The following is a 19,201-nucleotide window of genomic DNA, read 5'->3' as shown; positions in this document are numbered from 1 at the left end:
CATCTCAACACGTGTACATCTTTGTGTGATTAAATTCTAAAATTAAAGGGAAAAGAATCATTCATTACCTTGGACTGACAACACATGTTACTACACTTAAGAGCAAGAAAGGAAAACTTACCGAGAACGACTTAGGTATAAAGCTTGACGATGAATGTCCTCTGGGTCTATTTCTACAGGATTTATTACAGCTAGTTGATCAATAGACCATCTAAATTCCCCTGGAGTCTTAACAAAAGAAAGTGATCTTATGAGCAAAAGCATGTAACAGTGCATCAAAATGCTAACTTCAAATGTCAGCTTCAAAAACAATGTGAATGGTTATAATATAAAAATATCTTACAGATACTTGACTTTACCACTAAATTAAAAGGCAAATGGTAAGCAGATCACACTAAATCAATTGACTTGACATTCCATCTGGGTGACTGCTGAAATTACATAATAATAGAAAAATCACAGCATATTAAAGGTATAGAAATTCCACAAATAACTCTCATCAGTGACGCCACACACCCAAATAAAATTAAAAATCTCTTAGAGTTATCAAAAGCCTTTATTTTCACCAGGAATGAATTGAAATTATACAAAGTCCTAACTACAAAAATATCTGCAAAAGCTAGTAAAACATGCAATAAATAATTATGAGTGGTAACCAATGCTGCTTTTCTGTATTCAACTATCCAATAAACCAAAAGTTTATTTTTATAACTCTACAATTAGAATTTGTAAATCAAATTCTAATTTGTAAATTCGGAATATATTTTTGAAAAATCAGGCTTAAAAATCCAAGATGTCTGTCATGCATTCTTGCTTTGAGGATTAAGTTGCAGTCATTTTGTGATTTTTACTAAGATTAACTAAAATTGAATACCATTCAATTTCAAATCATGAGGTCACATAATGACTCAATATAAAGTGTGTAACTGTAAACCTTTCCTCTAGTGCATAACTAGCTCACATAGATGTGCACGTGTAGCTAGCATCAAAAGCCACTCAGTTTACAGTTTTCTAGATAATTTGCTAAGTCAGAAGATCAGACTTCAAAAGAACTTCTCCATTGTAGTCAATAACGGTAAAAAGAAGCTAAAGAGAGGAAGCCTTCCCTAATCTGTTAAAGAGACTATTCCCCTCCATATCAGCCTTCTGTTATGGCACATAACATACTCTCTTGAGGTTGCCAGTTTAGTCTTGTCTATCTCATTAGAGTACAGGTTGACTTCTTTTCAAACAATCTGCAAGCTAAGAATGGGTGACAAAAATCCAAAATAATATTAGCATTTCACATGTGAAGATTATAAATTCATTCAAATTTCAGTGTCCATAAATAAAGCTTTATTGCAACACAGCCACATTTACTGTTAGTATACTACCAATGGCTGCTTCTATAATACAAGGCAGAGGTGAGTAATTGTAACAGCAACCAGATGATCTGCAAAGCCTAAAATATTTACTATCTGGCCCTTAACAGAAAAAGTTTTCTGACCCCTGGTACAGAGTACAAGCTGAGAATTAGTGTTTTATGAGTCTGACTTGTTCAAGATGTAACCTCTGTAGGAAAGAACTGTACCTGACACATAGCATTCAAATAAAATTTGCTGAATACCTGAAAATAATTAGACGAAATAGTTTCTTCTCTATTATGGTATTAGTACTTAGACCATCAACTAGCGGCACCCACAGCTGTGAGAAACACACTAACTAATGAATAAAAAAGAAATGCTAACTAAAAAAAAGCAAGTTGAAAGCTAAGAATGGGTGGCAAAAATCCAAAAGAATATTGGTATAGCTAGTATATATAATATTAATATAGCTAGTATATATAATATTAATATAACTAGCTAAGTCGTTTTTAGCCCAGTCACTATATTATAAAAACCAATAACCATTAGAATTAAAAAGTGCACTCCAGTTTACCATTTGTAAAGAAAAATTGATATTTAAAGTTATTTGGAAAAAGTAGTCGAGACGAACTTACTGGTAATTTTGTCGATTTAAAAACAGAAGGACTGGAGACAGTTTGTTCATGGAGATTAGAATAATCACCAGGACTTTCAAAAGGATTTAAAACAGGAATCCTTCCTGGAGTTTCAGGTGTTATTTGCATTTTTGATTCTTTGACATCTCCCATAGCACAGAGGAAAAACTAAAAAGAAATCATAAGTATATATAATAAAAGTACAAAGTTCCACAGACATTCATTTTGACAACTAAAATGTATTCAACAAAGGTTGTTGTTGTTAAGTCTCCAAGTGGAGTCCAACTTTTTGCGACCCCATGGAATATAGCCCACCAAGCTCCTCTCTTCACGGGAATTCCCAGGAAAGAATGCTCGAGTGGGTTGCCATTTCCTTCTCCAGGGGATGTCCCCCATTTAGGGATCAAAAGCGCGACTCTTGCCATTGGCAAGCGGATTCTTTACTGCTGAACCACCAGGGAAGCCCCATTACCAAACATACATTTCACAAAAAGAATTAACTCAAAACTTAAGCTCCTGGGGCTTTTTTGTAGTTTACACAAGTGTGATGCTCTAAATAATCTTGAAAGCTAGAAAGGTAAAGTATTAGTGACAGAATTTTGCAGAATTAACAAGCTCAGAGAAGTCAACTGGTTTGTAAGTAGCACTCAACCGAACGTGAATGAGCTGAGGTCCCCCTTCGGGACAACTAAACGTTCTAATAGGCACAAAACCTTTTCCTGCTAAAGAACAGTAGACCTACAGCTTTTTATTCATTATCTCAAGTCCATAAACAAACACTTTGTACGTAATTCCAACAGCCCAGCAATTACCCAGCAAACTGCAGTTACTAAACAGTTATTTATAGCATCACCAACTCAATGGACATGAGTTTGAGCAAACTCCAGGAGATGATGAAAAACAGGGAAGACTGGCGTGCTGCAATCCACGGGGGTCCCAAAGGGTCGGAAAAGCCTGAGCGACAGAACAACACTAGCAAATAAGAGATGAGGAAATCTTTGGTCCCTTTGTGCATAGGTGCCTGTCTTGCACTTTAGTCCCCATCAGAAAAGAAATGACTGATTAGGGCTACGGAATTAACCACTTTGGGTTGCCCCTTCTCAAACACCCTTAGCCAAAGGCTAAGACCCCCCACCCTCCCACGATGGAAGCGAGACTACATTATTTCCCGTTAAGGTGGGGGGCAGTACAACTAGAGAAAAGAACCCACTCCACGGAAGGCTGATGTGTAGCTAGCCTCCTCGGGTGACGGGCAAAGGAGGACACTGACGCCAGTGTCATTCCCATCCCTACTCGGTCACTCTTTCCTGGGCCCCCCTCTTCCGCACCCACTCCCCGGTAGCTCTCATTCATCCCGAGGCGAGCGTGCAGCTGGTCCAGAGCCGGGCAAAGGGAGTTCTCCAACTCGAGACAGGAGGAAAGGCCAGGAATCACAAAGAACATACCTAGTTGTGTGTATAAAAAGGAAGCCCCCCCCCAAAGCGACTCCAGGGCGCTCCCGACGGTGCCGGGTAAGCTCCCACGACAGGCACAGACTCTTTAACTCCCCGCTTCCGCGCTGTCTCAGGCCAACCAGGGCACGGGCCTTGTGCGCGACTGGCCAATCACGTCGTACCGCTGTCCGCGAACCAGCCAATCATAGCGAGGCCGCGTAGTAAATTCGAATGGCAACTCCTCGCTTCGCGTTCCGCCCAGAGTACCGCGGCTCCAAATTCAAATCAACGCAGCCTCACGCTGGCGATCAGCGCGAGAGGCGGAGCCTGCCCGGCGTGAGCCGGGAACGCGCGGTGTGATTGCCCAGGAGAAAGGAAGGCGCTCCAGTTCCGGGTCAGGCCCTTCGCCCGCCTCCCTCGGCCTCCGCCATGGCTAGCAGCAGTGGCGCCGGGTCGGCGGCAGCGGCAGCGAATCTGAATGCGGTGAGGGAGACCATGGACAGTGAGTGTCCGTTTCGCCCCCTTTACCTTGCCTCTGTTCCCCAGAGCCAAGGCCCTGGGGCGGGGCTGGGCCCACGAGGACTTCAGGTCCACTTCCTGCCCCGGTCGGCATCTTTGGAGATCCTCCCAAGGGACCGTCCAGAGCTCCAGAGCTGATGGTCCCATCCTTTGAGAGTCGTCTCTCCGTTCCTGCGTAGTTTGTCGCGCGCACGGCGTTGCGGCCGCACGTCAGCTCGCCGCGCGTCTGGTCCCTCCCGCACCGGACCCCGCGCGCCGCCTGTTTCCCGCCTCGAGTGCTTTCTCCCGAGTGCTCATTTCGCGCCCTCTCCCGCGCCCAGTCCCCGCGACCTTCCTCGCGCGAGCTCATGGCACGCCTGGTCCCCCCACCACGCCCCCTCCGCGCCGGTTCCCCGCATCCCTTCTCCTGCCCCGCCTCGCGCGCCCTGCCCACCCCGCGCGCCCTGCCCACCCCGCGCGCCCTGCCCACCCCGCGCGCCCTGCCCACCCCGCGCGCCCTGCCCACCCCGCGCGCCGCATCCAGTGAGGGGAGCGCCTCCGAAGCGCCCCAGACTGTGAGCTCCTTGCGGACAGTGGCTTCCTGTGTTTGGTCACCACTCCATCCCTCCTTGTACCTTGCGCTGCAGCAGGAGCATGTTAAATACCTACCCCGTGAAGGAACAAGTTGTGCTTTAATCAGAGTTGCCCCTGTTTAGTCCTGGAGCCGGTGATGCCGGTGTCCGGAGACCGTGGGCGTATTTACGTTTTGCAGCAGGGAGCACGCAGGTAAAAACTGCCCGCAAGTAATAGGGGAAAAAAGTATCTTGGAGTTATCCTCTCTCTCCTTTCTATTGCCGGCTCTGCCACTTTATAGCCCTGGTGTAGGCTTGGACAAGTCTTTTAAACATCTTTGAGCCTGCTTTTTTTTTTTTTTTTAGCCCCAGTAAAATAAGATTGCTACAAGCCTGGTGGGCTGCTGTCTATGGGGTCGCACAGAGTCGGACACGACTGAAGTGACTTAGCAGCAGCAGCAGCTGCTTGAGTGCTAAATCGCTTCAGTTTTGTCCGACTCTTTGCGACCCCATGGATGGTAGCCCGCCAGGCTCATCTGTCCATGGGATTCTTCGCTCAAGAATACTGGAGTAGCTTGGGTTGCCAGGCCCTCTTCCAGGGGATCTTCTCAACCAGGGATCGAACCCAGGTCTCCTGCATTGCAGGCAGATTGTTTACCGTCTGAGCCACCAAGGAAGCCCCCTACCACCTCCTAGGATTATTGTAAATATTTAAATAAGATAACCTTATAAAGGTATCTCGAAGGTGACCTTTAACAGGTAGTTCCTGCACTGTTTTTGTGTATAAACATCATTCCACGACCCCTTTTGTTGTCCCCATTTTATTTGCCTGCATCTGTATATGTGTGTTTGGTAGATGTTAAATTTTGCTTTTTTCAAGGGATACCCACATGAACTGCTGTCTCTTTCAAACCATGAAATTCTCATTAAGCACTGTCAGCCTTCATGTCCTATCTCTGGCTCCTTCACTGTAGGCTCCACTTCCTATTAGAGCCCCTTCTTTATGAGGACTTGTGATAAAGCTTATGACTTTCTTTGCACTCGCTGCTGCCCCGCTTTTCAAAGATTTTTTTTTAATTAACAGAGCCTTTGCATCTAATTTTTTACTCGGTGTCTGCTTTTGTCTTTTTCTGAAAAATGGAATTTTGTTAATACCATATTCAGCCTATTTTCCCATCCTTGAAATAGCAGAGCTTATGAGTTTTATTTTGTAAGTGGATTTGTGTACATAGAAACTAGTGTACATCATTATTGTCTTACATCTTTGCTTGGAAGCCATTGTGGTTTCTGAACAGTGTGAAGTGTATTTGAGGCCTGACTTCTAGTCAGTTTTCTTATATTAACTGTTCCTTATTATATGGGCACAGGATTCCATTTGAATAGAAAGCCCACATTTTCTCTCTGATGAAACTACTGATAAAGAAATGAGAACTGATCATTTTTATTGGCTGCATCATCAAGGTTTTCACTGACAGAACTGAAGATTATAGTGTTAGAATATGAAAAAGTGAAAAAAGACCAGATTATTTTTTCTCAACCAACACTGGCAAAGAGTGTGCAAAGTAGAGAACACTGTTCCTCTAGACACAATTTGTCCCCAAATCAGAAGGTAAAAAGGAAGGCCCCAGGTTGGCAGTGTATCAACATCTGTTAAATGTGGCAGTTAGGTCCTGTCATGTCCATTGGAACTAGCTGCTATCATGCCATGCATGCATTCAGTCACTCAGGCATGTCCGACTCTTTGCCGTTCCATGGACTGTAGCCTTCCAGACTTGTCTATCTGTGGGATTTCCCAGGCAAAAATAATGAAGTGGGTTGCCATTTCCTCCAGGGGATCTTCCCAACCCAGGGATCAAACTGACATCTCCTGAATCATAATTGAGTCCAAAACAGTCAGTCAAAATGTGTAGTTTTGCAAAGTTAATGAAAATATTTTCCAGGCTGTCTCTAATGATTGAGGCACAAAGGGAAACATAGTGACACTTTGATGGTTAAGAATTGACCATACACTCAACTGAAAAAGTCCTCAATGCAGTCGTTTAATAATCTCACCTTTCTCCACTCTCATTGCCAGAAATAGAACTTTAACTTGCCCAAGGGACTGGGCTGACCTACATAAGCACCAGTATTTTTTGAAATTCTGTTAATATGGAGTTTCCATGTATTTAAATCTATCCATGAGACCCAAACTGAAGTGTTCAAAACTTTTTTACTTTGACAGCGCTGCTTCAAGATCTAGTATATTTCTCCTTATCGTCTTCCTCCCTCCCTCCCATCAGTATTAAGAGTCAGCTAAATGATTTAATCTTTTAATTAATGTCAGATGATTTGCAAGGATTATAGAATTGAGCTATGAACATTTGTAATTTTATTGTGAAAATGAAAGCATTTTGATAAAGATACTTTAGACAGGGGAGGAAGTGGTGGGCTTTGTTATTTATCTGCACAAAACACTGAAAGAAACCTGATTGATCCTGGCCAGATTTAGTATAGGGTCTGTTGCATAAGGGGCATCCCTGGTGGGCTCAGTGGTAAAGAATCTACCTGCCAATGCAGGAGACATGGGTTCGATCCCTGGGTCAGGAAGATCCCTGGAGAAGGAAATGGCAACCCACTCCAGTATTCTTGCCTGGGAAACCCCATGGACAGAGGAGCCTGGCAGGCTACAGTCCATGGGGTTGCAAAAGAGTAAGACATGACTTAGCCTTAGCGGCAGTAACAACAAGTTATGTTTTTGGCAATGGTGATTAAAATTTACTTCTTCCCTACTAGAGGCTTCAATGTGATACAGTTGTTCCTTAGTATTTGCCAGGAAATTGGGTTCAAGACACCCTCACCCACCCACCCATACCACAATCTGTGGGTGCTCAAGTCTGTCATATAAAATGGCAAAGTGTTTGCATATAACCTACATTCATCCTCTTGTATACGGGCTTCCCAGGTGACTGAGTGGTAAAGAATCTGCCTGCCAAGCTGGAGACTCGGGTTTGATCCCTGGGTCGGGAAGATCACCTGGAGAAAGAAATGGCAGCCTGCTCCAGTATTGTTGCTCAGGAAATCCCATGGCCAGGACCCTGGTAGGCTACAGTCCTGGTGTTGCCAAGAGTCAGACACAACTGAGCACCTAAACAGCAGCAGCAGCAGCAGTATCCTCTTGTATACTTTAAATCATCTTTTGGTTATTTATAATTCCTAATAAATGCAAATTCTATGTTAATGGTTGCCTGCACATAGATGCCAAACTCAAGTTTTGCTTTTGCGAGCTTTCTGGAATTTTTTTCCCCAAATGTTTTCAGTACACAGTTGACTTGTATCAAGTTGTAAACTAGCAAAAGGAGTGAAGAGAGTCCACAGTGTGCAAGGCAGTGTCAGTGAAGCAAACATATAGCCCATGCTCCCACCATCAATCCCCTTGCTTTCTCATGTGAGGTCTCCCCTACCTCTCCTTCACTAAGCTGTTTCACCTCTTCACTCATCTCAGATTTGACCATTTGTAGTAATCTCTTCTGTCCATGCCACCTACCAGTCTCTCCATAATTGCAATAACTTATCTGGACTCCTTCTCCCCAGGTCTTAAACTGGGAAGAACTTGGTAAATGAGACTGAAAGGCTCATGTAAAGACTGTAATTAAGGGGGATAAATGGTTGTGAAATATGAGATGAGACATGAGAATATACTAAGGCCCTACTGAAGATTTGAAAACTCTGGGAAGCTATTACATATAAAACAGGAATGTGACAAGATCAGATATTCTTTTTTTTTTTTTTTTAAGGTTTTGCCTTCAAGGCTGCAGTGCAGTGGCAGAATGGGAGTAACTCAGGCAAAACCCAGCAGACACCTTAAGTTGAGCAGGAGTTTAGGGTCCAGGGAGACCATGGCAGGCAGAGTTTTTAAGACAGAGTACCTGAGAGGAAAGAGCCTGCACCTAGAGGGAATTCTGGAGGTCCGTGGAATGTTCTCCCTCAGGTATTCAGCACGGCATTGATCAGTGTGCAAGGAAAGTACCCCAAAAAGACACCAAAGGATCAAGCTGTTTCTAGATAACTGTTTCTCATTATAAAGCTGGAGAATATGTATAGAAATACAAAACTGTCGAACACCCAGCACAGTAAATTCACAATGTCTGGCGTCCAGTCAGAAATAATTAAGTATGCAAAAACAGAAGATTGTGACCAATGATAAGAAAATTTTAATCTGTTAAAACTGACCCATAGTTGATACAGATGTTAGGATTAGCAGGTGAAAACATTAGAACGGTACTCCGTGTTCAGAAGGTTAAGTAGAGGAATGGAAGAGAGGTTTTTTTAAACAAATTCAACTTCTCAAGATGAAAATGAATATAAAGTATGAAAAAGTGGAACGGGCCCATATCACAAAAATCATGAATATTATGAAAGTTTTCAAAAGGACTTAGACTGAAATTAAAGGTGGCTTAGTATTGTTCATTTGTCCGTTCATCCCAAAATAAAGTGTCATTTTCATACAGTTCATATCAAAATCCAAATGGTATATTACTGACTAAGCAGTTCCACTTCTAGGAATTTATTCTGATAAAATTAAGTTCCTATTTACAGATATTTGTCACAGTATTATTTTCATCAGGGAAACAGGAGACCCACAACAAAATAGCAGAGCAGTTAAGTAATGTATGTTATTTGCTTAAAATGGAATATTACCTGAATGATTACATTACATTGTAAGAGAATGCTAAAAAGTGGGAAAATGTTCAGAATAATCTTGACTATGATATTTAAATTTCAGATAGATACTAAATGAGTAGTAGAATATAAACCAGGATATAGAAAAGTTATGTGGAGGGAGGTTGTAAATTTATTTGTAAGTTTATAGAGCTAAGTAAGAGCAGTATTACATGCCAGTTTCCAAATCTGGGAATGCTGTGCTGTTCTTTGGAGTTATGCAGTATTATATGAATAAAAAACAGAAGTATTCATGTACATTTTTAAAATGTTACAAGATTTTATTCTTAAAATTTTCTTGTCTTTTTCCAGTCCTACTTGAGATTTCAAGAATTTTGAATACTGGATTAGATATGGAAACTCTGTCTATATGTGTGCGGCTTTGTGAACAAGGAATTAACCCAGAAGCTTTATCATCAGTTATTAAGGAACTTCGCAAGGCCACAGAAGCCTTAAAGGTAGAGATTCATACGTTCACTCACTCTGAATGAAAATGCTTTTGTTTAGAAAACAATTAATGCTGAAATTTTATGTGAATGATTCTAAGCAAGGTTAACCTAACAGCCGTCATCATCAGGAGAAATTCCGAAGGCCAGGGTCTCAGTAGTATATGTTCAGATCACAAACTTCTCTATCTGAACCATGTTGTCTTTTTGTAAAAAGTCTCTGATTATGTTTAGAATTCTGCTTGTGTTGTGGGTGATATTGTTTCTGCCCCGCCCAAAAGATATGCTTAAGTGTGCAACACCTGTGAATATACCATGTTTGGAAATAGTGTATCTGTAGGTATAATCAAATTGACATGAGATCATAATGGGTTAATGACCAATGTCCTTACAAAGACAAGGGAAATTTGGACACAGATACACAAAGCACATACCATGTGAGGACACAGAGGGGATGCGTGTGATGACAGAGGCAGAGATTGGAGTGATGGCATTTACAAGACAAAGAAGGCCCCTATTGTGGGCCACCAGAAGGTAAGAGGCAAGGAAGGATACTCTACAAGAGCCTTCAGAGGGAAGAATGGTCCTGTTGACACCTTGATTTTGGACTTCTGCCTCCAGAACTACTAGAGAATAATTTTCTGTTGTTGTAAGCTACCCAGTTGATGGTACTTGGTTATGGCAACCCTAGAAATCTAATTTAATTTACTATGGGAAAGTGGAGTGCTGCTGTAAGAAATACATAAAAATGTGGATGTGACTTTGGAATTGGGTAATAAAGGTTGGAAAGTTTTAGGATGCTTGATAGTAAAAGCCTGGTTGGCCTTAAAGACTTGGTTAATGATAGACATTAAAGGTGATTCTAGTGAGAGCTCAGAAAGAAGAGAAAAGAGTATCAGTCTTCTCAGAGAATACGTCTATCATTATGAATAGAATCTTGTGAGAAATATGAACGTGAAAGGTGCCTCTCTGATGTCTAAGATAGAAATGAACAACTTCGGGTGCTGGCCCATCCTCAGTATAAAGAGCACTCAGCTGAATTATATTCTACTGTTGGAAGGAGAATAAAACTTGTAAGCAATAACTTGGATATTTAGCTAAGGAAATTTCCAAAGCATGGAAAGTGGGGCCTGATTTCTCCTTGCTGCTTATGGTAAAATGTAAGGGGAATAGGAAATTGAGGAAGGAATAAGTAAAAAGAAACCAGCACTCACTTTGGGAAGCTCTCAGCCTACCCAGATAGATCTCTGGAAAGAAGGCCGAGAGTGTAGCTAGATAACCTTTTGGTGAAGAGATTAGGTTATGTGACTCAGATGCAGTGAACATCTCAGTACAGCTTGAACTTAAAGGGATGAAGAAAGGCTGTCACACTTCTGGGGTTCTGTAGGCGGCTGATGGAGCTATTAGTGTGTGCACATCCTTGAAGGAAAGGGATGGGTAGCCCAGAGGCCAAGAACTGCTGAGGCCAGTTGAACTGTGTTGCCAGCATGGACCCAGGGGACCACCTTTTTTCAAATTCACATTAACCACCTTTTAATTCCTGAGATCGCAAACAGTAAAGATGTTGTGTTCCCTTTTTTGCTTGCACACACTCCTATTTAAAATCTCACATGATTTTATTTCCATATTTATGTAACACTCATATGAACACTTAAGTTAGTCCCCTCTTAAAACTTGTCCAAGGATGAAATGACTTCTCTACCCTTTTGTCTTCCTTTGAGGAGACATGCAGTTTACCCATCTCAGATTAAGTTACTCTCTGATAAGTTCCAATAATCTGGGTCACTGGTTTTGTGCTTTTTAAAACTTTTATTTTATTAAATCTAATACCAAAAGCTAAACAAGGCACATTTACAGAGCAAAAATGTATCATAAGTAGAGTATCTGTACAATTCTCATTGTCCACCCTAGAAGTTCCCTTATGCTCCCCTATCACTAACCTCTCTTTCCTGCTCCCCATTCCAATAACTACTGTCCTAATTTTTATGATAGAGACTTCAACATTTTCACTGACTAAGCATGGATCTCTAAACACCAGTTTAATTTTGTAAAAAATTTTTTAACTTGCTGTAAGTGAGATTTTATAGCACAGTTTCTTTTTTCCACTGAGTTTTTTCATCTGACATTATTTTTGTGAGGTTCATTTCTGTTTTATGTAGCTGTAGTGCATTCCTTTTCATTGTAATAATCATGTTTCATTATACAAATACAGTATTTTTTATTTATCCTTCCTACTGTGAATGGGTATTCGGTTGCTCCCTGTCCAGAGCTATCAGGAACATGCTGCTCTGAGCTTAGTTGTCTGTGTCTTCTGATACATGTATGTGGGCATTTCTGTTGAGTGTGTATATAGAACTAGAATTGCTGAATCATAGCTTGTGTGTATCTTCAACTTGAGGAATTAAGGCCAGACTTTACTACAGTGGTTATATGAATTTGTATTCCAACCAGCAGCGAATGAATTTCCCTTGCTTCTCATCTTTGTCTATACCTATTATTGTGAGTGTTCTTCAATTTTAGTCATTCTGGTAGGTGTGTTTGGACTTCTTCTTGTGTATTAGCATTTCTATGAGTACTGGTGAGATCAAATGAATTTTTTTTTTTTTTTAATTTTTTTTGGCCATTTTCTTTTGTGAAATATTTTTTCATGTAGTTTGCCCATTTTTCTGGGTTATCTGTCCTTTTCTTCTTTGTGGGTAGTCTTTGTTTAAATATTTTGGAAATGAACTTTTGTCAGATACACAGGTAAGGCTTAAAATCAGAAATTTTAAGTAATTATTATGAAAACTATTCAAATTTTCTATTTCTTTTTTAAAATATATTTTTAATTGGAGGATAATTGCTTTACAGTTGTGTTGTAAATACAATTTACAATTGTGTTGGCTGGTTGGATGGCATCACCAACTCATTGGACATGGGTTTGGGTAAACTCCGGGAGTTGGTGATGGAGAGGGAGGCCTGGCGTGCTGTGGTTCATGAGGTCGCAAAGAGTTGGACACGACTGAGCTGCTGAACTGAGGCTTCTGCCATACAAAGCTCGAATCAGCCACAAATACACACAAGTCCCCTTCCTCTTGAACCACCCACCCACCTCCCACCCCATCACAGAGCACCAAGTTGAGCTCCCCTTGTTGTCTAGCAATTTCTATTTCTTTTTTAACTCAACAACTGTTGCTTTCATATGAGAGAAAGAAAAATAACTACGTAACACAGTTAAAATAGCTAGTATTTACTCTACTTTTGCTAAACTCTGCACTAAGGGCTCTCGCTGCATTGTTTCCTTTGTAGTCAATGCAAGGATGTTTACTACGACGACTAGTAAGAGTTTACCCCTAAGGAAACTGAAGCTGTGGTGGCTAACTCACTTCTTCCAAGACTTACAGTTAAGTGGTTGAGCTAGGATTTGAGCTCAGACCTTCTGACGTCAGAGTTGTTAACTGCTAAGTTTCTGCCTACAGTAAGTTCTAAAAAATATCTGAACCTGCTGTTTAAAAAAGCATGAAATGATTAGAACCAAACCAGTGGACTGGAGCCCAAGTACCTTCCCTGGCTTAATACTGTCTCATAACCCTGTTTTTAAAAATAAGAGGTATCGTAGCCTTTTATTAGTAAATTTCTGAAATTTCAGTGGGAGAGGATTTATTTAATGTACATCTTCCACAATCACAAAATTTTTATTCAGCTGTGCTGGAGTTTGAAAGAGAATAGGGAGGCAGAATAACAAGAGATTTTTGTATTAATGCAGATTGACTGATGTGAAGAAACTGGAGACAAGTAACCTAGCTGGAAAGGTTGGGGGCAGACAACATAGCTTCTTAGAATAAAAACCAAGATATTAGGAGATTCAGAAGTGCCTGTTTAACGTAACTTTTTCAGCTTTGGTGTACCGGTTATTCCACATCCAGTGGATTATAATGAACTCTGAAGGCAAAGTCAATACAGTAACTCCCCTACATAGCAAACTTTCAAGTTGTGAACGTCAGGCATGAGTGAAATTGCAGCTTGCCCTCTGCCTCCTGTTGCTGACCATCCTTCAGCTCTACCATCTCCCACATCCTCTCCCTCACCATAAGTAACTCTTCTTGCCTGTCCACTCGATGCCATTCCCTATATGCCAGCCCTTGTCCTATACTTTCCAAGGTGCTGCACTGTTAGATTCAAAATGTTTCTTTATTTTTTGTGTTTGTTTTTTATGTATTATTTGTGTGAAAAGTATTATAAACCTAAAATACAGTTATAATAATACTATTGTAAACCTATAGTACAGTACTATATTGTGTCGGTTGGGTACCTAGGCTAACTTTGTTGGACTTAGGAACAAACTGGACACTCTCAGAAAAGAACTCATTTGCATGTAGGGGACTTACTACAATTAAGTTGAACAAAAATCAGAAAGTGTTGCCCATTTGCATGGAAAATCAGTCTCATACACACACAAAGCCTATTAAAAACACATTTCTCCCATAATCTAAAATTGGTATACCTGACTCTTCCTAAAACTAAAACTAGGTAGGGGAAGAGATCGTGAAAAGTTTCCAGTAAAGAAGAAATGTTCATTAGAACTTTTTCTTGAAAGTAATTTTTGAAACCTATGTAAGTTGTATAAAAGTAATACATGTAGGTAATTTTTAAATATTTAGATCAGAAAATACAAAGAAGGAAACAAAAATCATTCAAGATCACCAGTAGATAACCCCTGATAATATTTGGTTAACATCATCCTAGCTGGTCTCAACGGAGAAGGCAGTGGCACCCCACTCCAGTACTTTTGCCTGGAAAATCCTATGGACGGAGAAGCCTGGTAGGCTACAGTCCATGGGGTCGCTAAGAGTCGGATACAACTGAGCGACTTCACTTTCACTTTTCACTTTCATGCATTGGAGAAGGAAATGGCAACCCACTCCAGTGTTCTTGCCTGGAGAATCCCAGGGATGGGGAAGCCTTGTGGGCTGCCGTCTATGGGGTCGCACAGAGTCGGACACGACTGAAGTGACTTAGCAGTAGCAGCCGGTCTCATGCTACTTTGAAAACAAAAATATTATAGTTAATCTCATTGAATTACAAATGAATAAACTTCCTCAGGTTGATTCTCTCCAGATCAAAGTCTGCTGTCTCCTAACTGCTCCTGCTGGGTCTAGGTTGGGAGCTGGTTAGTTCAGAACTGCACTCAGCCACACCTGTCTTCTCTTGACCGCCTTACCCTGCCCCAGCCTTACTGCCTTAATATGCATAGGTTCTCTCTTTAGTGTGGTTGCTGCTTATGAATTTTTTTCCGCATATTTTTTGTTTATTTCTCTTAGTGTGATAAATAGAGTAAGGAGAAACTCCTCTTGCTGCATTGTATTATCTTTACCTAGAAATCCTAGTGATTAGAATTTAATTTTATGGTACTCATCTCTGTTTTAGACCATGTACAATATAAATCAAGGATGTGATGAAATGTTGCAAGAAATTGTTGATCTGAAACATAGTTTTTTCCTCTGTTGTTAAATATGAAGAAAATTATAATAATTTTACTAATTATTTTTTCTCTTTCAAATCTTTTAGATTTGTATATAGGTGTTGTATTTTATATGTATCCATGTATGTGTGTGTATATTATAGTAAAAGCAGTAGTTGTGTGTCACCCAGATAGATGAATTTCTTAACAGTGGTAGACAGATTGCCTTATGTTTATTTGCCACAGCATAAGTAGAATTGTTAATCACGTGTGTTTCTTTTAAAAATAAGACTTTATTTTTATGAATGTTACTTTATCAACACTGAATTTTTATGTTGTCTCCTCAGTGCTAGTATTTATATGTTGGGAGTCATTTATAAATTCTGGTTTCAGAAATTGTGGGCAAAACTCATTTTCCCATATTTTCTACTTTCTTGCCATGGTACCTTGAATTATACACTATCGGTGACTTCAGACACACTAAGCCTTGTGTTTTCGTTTGAAGCTGTCCTGTACTGTCTCTGATATCTTAGAGTACGTGATGTATCTCCTCAGTGCAGCATGAGGACATTGGCACTATAGAATTTGTAGTTGGCAGAGAAATGAGGGATGAAGGAAGTCCCATGTCCCCACCCATCCTCACAAAGGAAGGAGTAAACTTGGGCAATGGAAAGTTTGGAGAGAAGACTTCTAATGTGGGTTTTCCCCAGGACCTCTGGGTCTACACTTTTGGAGTCTTTAATGACTGTCCGGAAACTGTATGAGTTTCTAGGATGCCATTGCTGTCTTCCTTTCAACTGGAAAGTAGTTCTGCACACGTTTAACATGAATGCTCTACAAGGTTGACGGCTTGCCTAATTCAAATGAAAAGACATGTTGCATTGTGTCTTGGAGGGAAACCTCTAAAATTAGTATGAAAATGGGATCAGGTTCTAATTCTTGTTAATAGTAAACCCAAGAAGAGAAAGATGAACAACCAGCTATATAGAAAAACATGGGAGGTTCTGTTGACAAGAATGTTTCATATTTAGTTATCTACAACTTTCCCAGTGTCTTAAGGAATTTCCTTGAAGGACCTCTTAACTTAGACTGAATATTAAAAAACAAGTTTTAATTAGGAGGTTGAAATGTAAATGAATTGAGTTTACCATGTACTTCTAAGATTAAATTTACTTAAATTCAATATTTCCATATTTGGCCTTGACAAATTGTCTGTTTAAATCCTATCTTTTAGAAATGCATATAAAATAATTTTCTGATGAATGATAATGGTGTCTGGAAATTTCTACAGAATAATCAGGGAAAGGGTAACGGATGGTGGTTTAGGTAAAGCTGTATTAGCCATGTATTCACTATTCTTCTTTTGCCTTTTTTTTTCCGTTGCATTACAGCATAACAGAAAGATCTTTTTCATTCTTAATTCCCTTTCGCACTGTAACGAAACATACAGAAACAAACAAATAAAGACTGTGGATGAGGACTTCCATAAGTTAATTTTTCAAGTAGCGTTTGCTTTATTTTTACATCAACTCTTATTTAAGATTATGTAGCAGTTTGGACTTCGCACGTGGTGCAGTGGTGAAAACTTCACCTGCCGGTGCAGGAGACTCAAGAGACGCAGGTTCAGTCCCTGGGTTGAAAAGACTCTGGAGTGGGAAGTGGCAGCCCACTCCAGTACTCTTGCCTGGAAAATTCCATGGACAGAGGAGCTTGGCGGGCTGCAGTCCGTAGGGTCACAGAAAGTTGGACACAACTGAGTGACTGAGCACAAACACAATAATTTTCTACTGTTAGCCTAGCAATCAGTCCAAATGGTGGTTCTAATAATGTACTGCAAAAAGTGAAGACTACTGCATCATGCTGATAAAGGTGCATTGCTATATATGGGGGAAGAGTTGTTTGTTAACAGCAATGCAGTATTGACAAATTTATTTCCATGGTGTTTTTTTTTTCCCCCCCATTATTTTGTTATACTGAATCATACTTTCTTGTTCTAGGCTGCTGAAAATATGACAAGCTGACTTTCTGAAGAAATCCTGATGGGCTATGTCAAGCTGTGTAAGAAGATTGAAGATTGCATTGTAGTCAAGAACACACAATGAAATCACTGCATGTAGCAATGTGGAAACATTGTCTTTTTTAAAAGAATTATAAAACCATAGCTTTATAAATCAGTGGAAAGTGGCTTACAGAGAAAACTATCAGTTGTGTTTACATCACATCTTTTTTTTTTTTTTCTTTAACTGCTCTAATGCTTTGGCATTGTTGTGTTCATATTTATGTATTCCTAATTTATAGCTCTGATAGCTTTAATTTTCTAAGCAGTCTGTCCATCAGATGTGCACATCTGCTGTGCCTGGGTGAACTATAGTGGAACCCATCAGCAGTAATGTTGTAGTTAAGACTTGTTGACATTTCCATTATAAACTTAAATTTTGAATTGTTTATGCAAAATAACTGTGGATTTATGTTGTATTAGGCTGAAAGTTGACAGAATTTCCGCTACCATGTATGGATTTTTGATTTAGATTCATTATGCATATCAGAATCTTGTTTTTTATAAGAACATGGAAAACGTGTTGTTAATCTGCTCTTTAACAAAAAATATTTCTTTTTTAAACATAAAGTTTGAGTGGCAGTTAATAGTGTGACCCAGATCATATTAATATTGATTGAAAAGTAAAACTTTCAGAAAACTTAGATTTTAAAGGTAATGACAGTGCTTAGCTTAGTATTATTTGTCATTTGATTCATTTAAATTTAGGGAAGATATTAATTGAGAATGTTTTTCTAAGTTTTTAATTCATAACGAAACAATTCCAACATGAAAAGTCTTTTTACTTTTGTTTAATAAAAATAATTTGAGTGCTTATTTAATAAAATACCTTGAGTGGTTATCTAGTAAACCACCAAACAGGTGGTGACATTCAATAAATAATGTTACTATTTTCTGAAGGAATAAAGATTTCCAGTCATTAAAGAAAAAATAATCACATTTTCTGCATCAGGAATTCTGAATATGCCTTTCTAAGATCATTTTTGTGTGTCATTATTTTTACCCTGTAAGTTTTAACTAATTGAAGTGATGGTTCAAAATAAAGTTTAGAAAACTTAGGATAATATGGTTTCTGTTCCTAACAGAATCTCCATGAACTATTTTTTCCCAAGACTACTACAAATTGAATCTGATCTTTTAAGATTGTGTTAGCTTTCCAGTTAAATGATAGTACAGGCATATACTCTGGTAGCATATTTTGTTCTTCAAACAAACTAAAGTGATATTAATAAGGGTTAATAATATCTAATAGCAACCTTCTGTTCTATTTTAAAAATCTAGTCTTTCGACCACATTGACTTTTGAATGGTGGCATCTTTACCAAGTACACTGAACATCTGTTATAGGGAGAACAGTTTGGGAGACAATAAAGGTTTTGATGATAAGTCATCTATATGATTAAAAAACATTGCAAATACTGCATGTTGTTACTTATATAAAATCAGAAAGAAAACACTCTTGTCAAGCTCCAAAATTTGTATATACTTTTAGGTCATAAGAGTTAATAGTTTTATTTATAACTTTGTAGATTATGTTATTTATGTATGAAACAAAGCAGGAAAATATATTGAGAAGGAGTTCTGTTTACAGAGGACTTTAATGTGTTACATTTCTTAAATGTAAATGTGTATTTTCAATGCATACTTAAGTAACACTTAAGGAAACCAAACAAAGTAATGATACAGTTGCATTGTTGGGTGTGTTGTCAGTGTCCGAAATAAAACCATTTTGGTGATACCAGCCTGTACTTCTGGTTTAAAGTTTGTTTCTGTGAATTCAACTTGTGTTTCTATAAGTATTTGGTAAATATTTAGACGCTTGTTTTGGAGAAGGACATGGCAACCCACCCCAGTATTCTTGCCTGGAGAATCCTGTGGACAGAGGAGCCTGGTAGGCTGCTCTCCATAGGGTTGCATAGAGTTGGACACAACTGAAGCGACTTAGCGTGCATGCATTGGAGAAGGAAATGGCAACCCACTCCAGAATTCTTGCCTGGAGAATCCCAGGGACAGAGGATGCTTTTTAAGTTATGTGTAGTTGAAGACTATTTAAAGATGATAGGCTTTATAATTTACGGTTT

At 39.6% G+C, this 19,201-nt stretch overlaps 2 protein-coding genes across 5 annotated transcripts in view; one reads left to right on the top strand and one right to left on the bottom strand.

Annotated features, from left to right (window-relative positions):
- BORA (BORA aurora kinase A activator) overlaps positions 1-4,260 on the bottom strand; it is a 28,345-nt gene extending 24,085 nt beyond the window's left edge. The window contains exons 1-3 of one of the 4 annotated variants that reach the window (XM_061435064.1): positions 3,940-4,260; positions 1,979-2,146; positions 122-228 (exon numbers count right to left, since the gene is read on the bottom strand). In XM_061435064.1, the coding sequence (XP_061291048.1) occupies positions 122-228; positions 1,979-2,146; positions 3,940-4,077 (413 nt within the window). In that variant the 5' untranslated portion in view covers positions 4,078-4,260. The other 3 variants (XM_061435065.1, XM_061435067.1, XM_061435066.1) reach the window with 3 other exon arrangements.
- MZT1 (mitotic spindle organizing protein 1) lies at positions 3,720-18,868 on the top strand. Its single transcript, XM_061435068.1, has 3 exons — positions 3,720-3,913; positions 9,492-9,637; positions 17,063-18,868. The coding sequence occupies exons 1-3, from the start codon at positions 3,841-3,843 to the stop codon at positions 17,084-17,086; spliced, it is 243 nt and encodes an 80-aa protein (XP_061291052.1). The 5' UTR covers positions 3,720-3,840; the 3' UTR covers positions 17,087-18,868.
- The last annotated feature ends 333 nt before the right edge of the window (positions 18,869-19,201 follow it).

The sequence above is a fragment of the Bos javanicus genome, chromosome 12 (assembly GCF_032452875.1).
Source record: "Bos javanicus breed banteng chromosome 12, ARS-OSU_banteng_1.0, whole genome shotgun sequence".
Lineage (NCBI taxonomy): Eukaryota > Metazoa > Chordata > Mammalia > Artiodactyla > Bovidae > Bos > Bos javanicus.
Note: the sequence above shows the minus strand (reverse complement) of the source record. Positions and strands in the feature narration are given on the sequence as shown.

Bases quoted from the DNA above. Each gene is read 5' to 3' on its own strand.
- MZT1 (XM_061435068.1), top strand. From the start codon at position 3,841: ATGGCTAGCAGCAGTGGCGCCGGGTCGGCGGCAGCGGCAGCGAATCTG. The intron at 3,914-9,491 runs GTGAGTGTCCGT...GTCTTTTTCCAG, and splicing joins GGTGAGGGAGACCATGGACA to TCCTACTTGAGATTTCAAGA. The intron at 9,638-17,062 runs GTAGAGATTCAT...TTCTTGTTCTAG, and splicing joins AGGCCACAGAAGCCTTAAAG to GCTGCTGAAAATATGACAAG.